Source organism: Centruroides vittatus, unplaced genomic scaffold (assembly GCF_030686945.1).
Source record: "Centruroides vittatus isolate TY-2023 unplaced genomic scaffold, ASM3068694v2 contig_18, whole genome shotgun sequence".
Classification (NCBI taxonomy): domain Eukaryota; kingdom Metazoa; phylum Arthropoda; class Arachnida; order Scorpiones; family Buthidae; genus Centruroides; species Centruroides vittatus.
Window position 1 is genome coordinate 5,044,570 of NW_027121101.1, and position 4,390 is coordinate 5,048,959.

Sequence of the window (4,390 nt, forward strand, 5' to 3'; positions counted from 1 at the left end):
TTTGCCAAAAAAAGGTGTATTTTCTTCATCCAGCACTGCAGATGCTCAGAGAAAAACTACTGGATCTAGAATGTACAAATATTAAACTTAAGCCTTTCTTATTATCAGTGAGGTGCTTGCCAAACTTCTGGGTCAATAGGTCAAAGTTCACTGGGGTTTCCCCATAGAGCTAATTCAGTTTATAAGCATAAAATTAAGCCATAAAACATAAAATTGCATCAAAACAAATGAATTTTACTCAAAATGTTACTCAGAATAACAAAAGCTAAAATATATGGCAATTAAAACTTTTTATAAGGATTTTTTTAAATGATCATCAAAAGTATCGGCAGCACTTTCAGTAGGTGCTTGGTGGTTGCCAACCAAATTGTATATCATCATCTTATGTCTTGACATAATAATACAATTATTAAACAAAATATCTGACAGAGATCTAAAAAAAATTTGACTCTTATCTAAATTGTCATAAAAAAAGTTTTTACTTGTAAAGTTTCACCATCTCAGATGTTTTTGTTTGAATTTTAAATTTCCATAAAGACAATTTGAATAATTTATATTTGGCATAAAATAATTACAGGTATGAAACTCAAAATAATAGCAACAGGAAAATTTGCTATTTGATCTGAGTACAGTAACACTTTCTTTTTGTTATTTTCTTTGAATTTTACAGAAAATTGATAAATTTATCTTTTAAGTTAGATAGATATGAGAAATAGTCTACTATACATGGATTGAGTGAAAGATATTGACAACAAGTATATAACACACATTATACTTTATTTAGACATAAATGGAATATCACTGATCTTCAATATAATCACTGCCCATATGATTATCTTAATTTTAGTCCATATATGTGGGGGGCACCCAAGCAACACTACAAAAACATCCTCATATGAGTGCTTTCATTTTGGGAAAGAGATTGAAGTTATGTGGACTCATCTGGGTGATCCATCTTTCCAAATGTTCTTCACTGGATAGACATAACAACAAACATTATTATGAATGAGTACTGCTGGATTATGCTGTATCATTTTATCAAAGACAGTCATTTCTTTTGTAGTGTTGTATGCAGATGATTTCCAATAAACTATTGCTACTAATTAGCATTCGTAGTTTAGTTCACAGGAACAGTACGACAAAGGATATCTTTTACAACAATCAGGATTATGTTGACTTTACTTTAGTTGTGGGAATCTCCGATGCTGCCATTCATTTGATTGCCATTTTAGTGCTGGCTCATACAGTGCTGGCTCAAAATTATAAACACACCCAACATTTTTCAATAACAAAAACATTAACTATAGTAATGTATTTATTATATTAGTATGTTGTTTACAGCATCAATTTAAACATTTTCTGAAATTTTTAGAGCAATCTGACAATTACAAAAAAAAATTATCACAGATTTTCAATTTTTGAATGTTTCAAAAGTATAACCACAGGTGCATAAAATTAGTATAATAATTTTTTGATTACTTATTGGTTTAATTAATTGTAACTACAGGTGAGTATCATTCATTATTTAAAATGTGGCACCAATTTTAAATGGTTTTTTGTGATTTAAAATGATGCCTTTTGGAAAAACACTAACAGAGTTGGAAATACATGAAATTTACCAACTAAAAGGATCAGGACAATCTCTAAGACAAATTTTGGCAGCTATAAATCAATCTACACGTGCTGTGAAAAATATGTTAACTCAGAGTGAAAATTATGACTGAAATAAGCAATGTGGAAGGCCTAAACTTACACCTAGAAATGAAAGAAAGATTTTTCATCTACTGACAGTCAACAAGTTTTCTGTCAGAGAAGCAGCATCAACATTGGCAATTGCAGTTTCACCAGCAACTGTATGGAGATGTATGCATAATCATAAAAATGCCAAATTTACAAAAATGGCTGCCAAACCGAAATTAACACAATTGCTCAAAACAGCTAGATTAAAGTGGGCCAAAGACAAGATGACATGGAAAGAGGACTGAAAACAAATAGTCTTTTCAGATGAAAAAAACTGGAATTTGGATGGACCTGACAGTTATAGTCATTACTGGCATGATTTGAGGAAGAACGAAGAAGTCAAAATGAGCAGACAGCAAGGTGGCGGATCTGTGATGGTACGGGCAGGATTTGGATGGGGAGGTAAAACAGATATTGTATTTAAAGAAGGTAGAGTTTTGTTACAGCATACATGTATCACTTTCGCACTTCTGGGACTACTTTACTGCAATTTTCCACACACCAAGAAAATTGTGCAGAATGTTGTACACAGCAAAATCACTGATTGCAACTTCATTTACCAATTGCCAATTTTACCAAATTTTGAAACAGATATACAATGTACACAAATATGTAGGATTTACATATTCTATCAATGAAAAAATGTGAATATATGTTGGTGATAAAGCTATTATACACTTATCTGACTGTAAATAGTAATGACTTTCCATTGAATAAATATGTTCAAATGTTTTGAAAGTTGTCGTCATCATTAATTTAAAATTTAACTTTTAAAACTGAACAAGTAATTCATCTAAATACAATAACACAAATAGGTTTAAGTAAATAAGTACATTAAAATATTCAGTTTGCACATCAATTTAAATTTTTCCATAACTGTTGTTATTTACAGACAAAGAAGTAACTGCCACTAGTGATGATGAAAACAATGATGAAAATGATGATGAAATAGCTGATGAATTAGTGAAAAAAGTAAGTTATATACAAATAAAGTTAGTTGTAAAAAATTTTTTTATAATACAGTAGATTCACTTTATAGCAATATTAGGGAATATGTTGAAAATGAACATGATATTGTGACCATTTGAGATGTAATTAAAAAACATTGGAAACATTTCATCATACAGTTTTGTGTGTAGACAAGAAAAATACTCAAATTTAAAAATTAAAATTTAATTTTTAACTTTTAAAAAATAATACTGAAATATTGCTATATAAATTTTTTAATAATTAAATGATGATTACTAGATTCTACAAATGTGCATCTTGCATCTAGTTTATAATTAATTACAAATTGTAATTTCTTCCAAGATTGATTAAATATGAAAATCCATTAATGAATTCAATAGAATTTATTATATATAAAAATATTGTTTAAATAAATGTAATTTCGTTTTCATTTTGAAAATTTATTTAAATGTTATACTACGCTCTCACACAATCCATGACTCACTTCAATTTCGATTTACCTACAATCTGGATTGTGACTGTCACTAGTCAAACGTCGTGCTATTCGCACAGGCAGTCCGCTTGAGAACAACCTGGCTATTACACGCGATGATAAAACTGACATAACTACACAGTAAATCATGAACACCAACAAACAAAATGAAGTTTTAGTTAGAAATAAATACAGTACTTTTTTTGCCATTTATCTGATAATAGACAGATGTCATTGTCTCTCCAAATACAGTATCTTTATTTCTCTGTCGGTGGCGGCAGAACACGTGTCGAGTTATCTTGTATTTTCTTGCTTGCGTGGGATTGTGGGATCTCTCTTATGACTGGATCTAGTTTCAAGAACTCTCGAGTCAATCGCGATTGAACCTCGTTTCAGTCGAGATTGAAACGGTCAAAGGAGGTCGCACCAAGGCATAGTCGCCGACCTTGGTCACAATCTAGATTGAAATGCTCGGTGTGAATGGGGTATTAGGGCACATTTTCACCTAAGAGTATGGTTTGTTGATTCAGTGTTCTGAAAGGTTACTCTGCTTGTTAACGAGATTTACAAGATCATTATATCAAATTTAAAATAGCATTACACTTTATTGATTGTTATATCATGGAGAGTTAATATAAACCAAATCTAACCACTGCATATAAAAGAATTTTTTTTTAAATTGATGATGGTAAATAGCTAATTGAATTTTTAATTTTGGATTAAAAATTTCACACTGAACACATACTTGTGTGTGTCTTCTTCTGTTTTATAATTTTAAATAGCATTATATATATTTATATAATAATAATAATAATAATAATAATAATGACTATTATTATGAGACATTCATGGAATGCTTAATTTAAAAAAAGAAAATGTTAATTTCAGTTTGTTGCAGAAGCAGCTTTAGATAGTAAATTAGATGAAACTAATTATGATAAAAAGTTGCATCAATCTTCAGATAGTGAAAATGAGGTATACAAAATTTTATATTTTAATATTAATGGTTATTTAATATATTTCTAACTACAAAACTTTAATTACAGAATGATGACTTACCATGGTGTGTAATTTGTATGGCTAATGCCCAATTACGATGTTTTGGATGCGACAAAGATTTATATTGTCTTAGATGTTTCAAGTAAGAAGCACTTCAAGTTATTTTCATAATTGTTTTATCTAAATTGTAATTTGTTTTTGTCTTTGCAG

General features: G+C 29.6%; 1 protein-coding gene across 1 annotated transcript in view; it reads left to right on the top strand.

Moving 5' to 3' along the window:
- The window catches only part of LOC136969624 (abscission/NoCut checkpoint regulator), a 45,067-nt gene that overhangs the window by 39,979 nt on the left and 698 nt on the right, over positions 1-4,390 (top strand). The window contains exons 8-10 of the mRNA XM_067263877.1: positions 2,633-2,712; positions 4,070-4,156; positions 4,228-4,322. Coding sequence (XP_067119978.1) covers positions 2,633-2,712; positions 4,070-4,156; positions 4,228-4,322 — 262 coding nt within the window. The remainder of the gene's footprint in view (positions 1-2,632; positions 2,713-4,069; positions 4,157-4,227; positions 4,323-4,390) is intronic.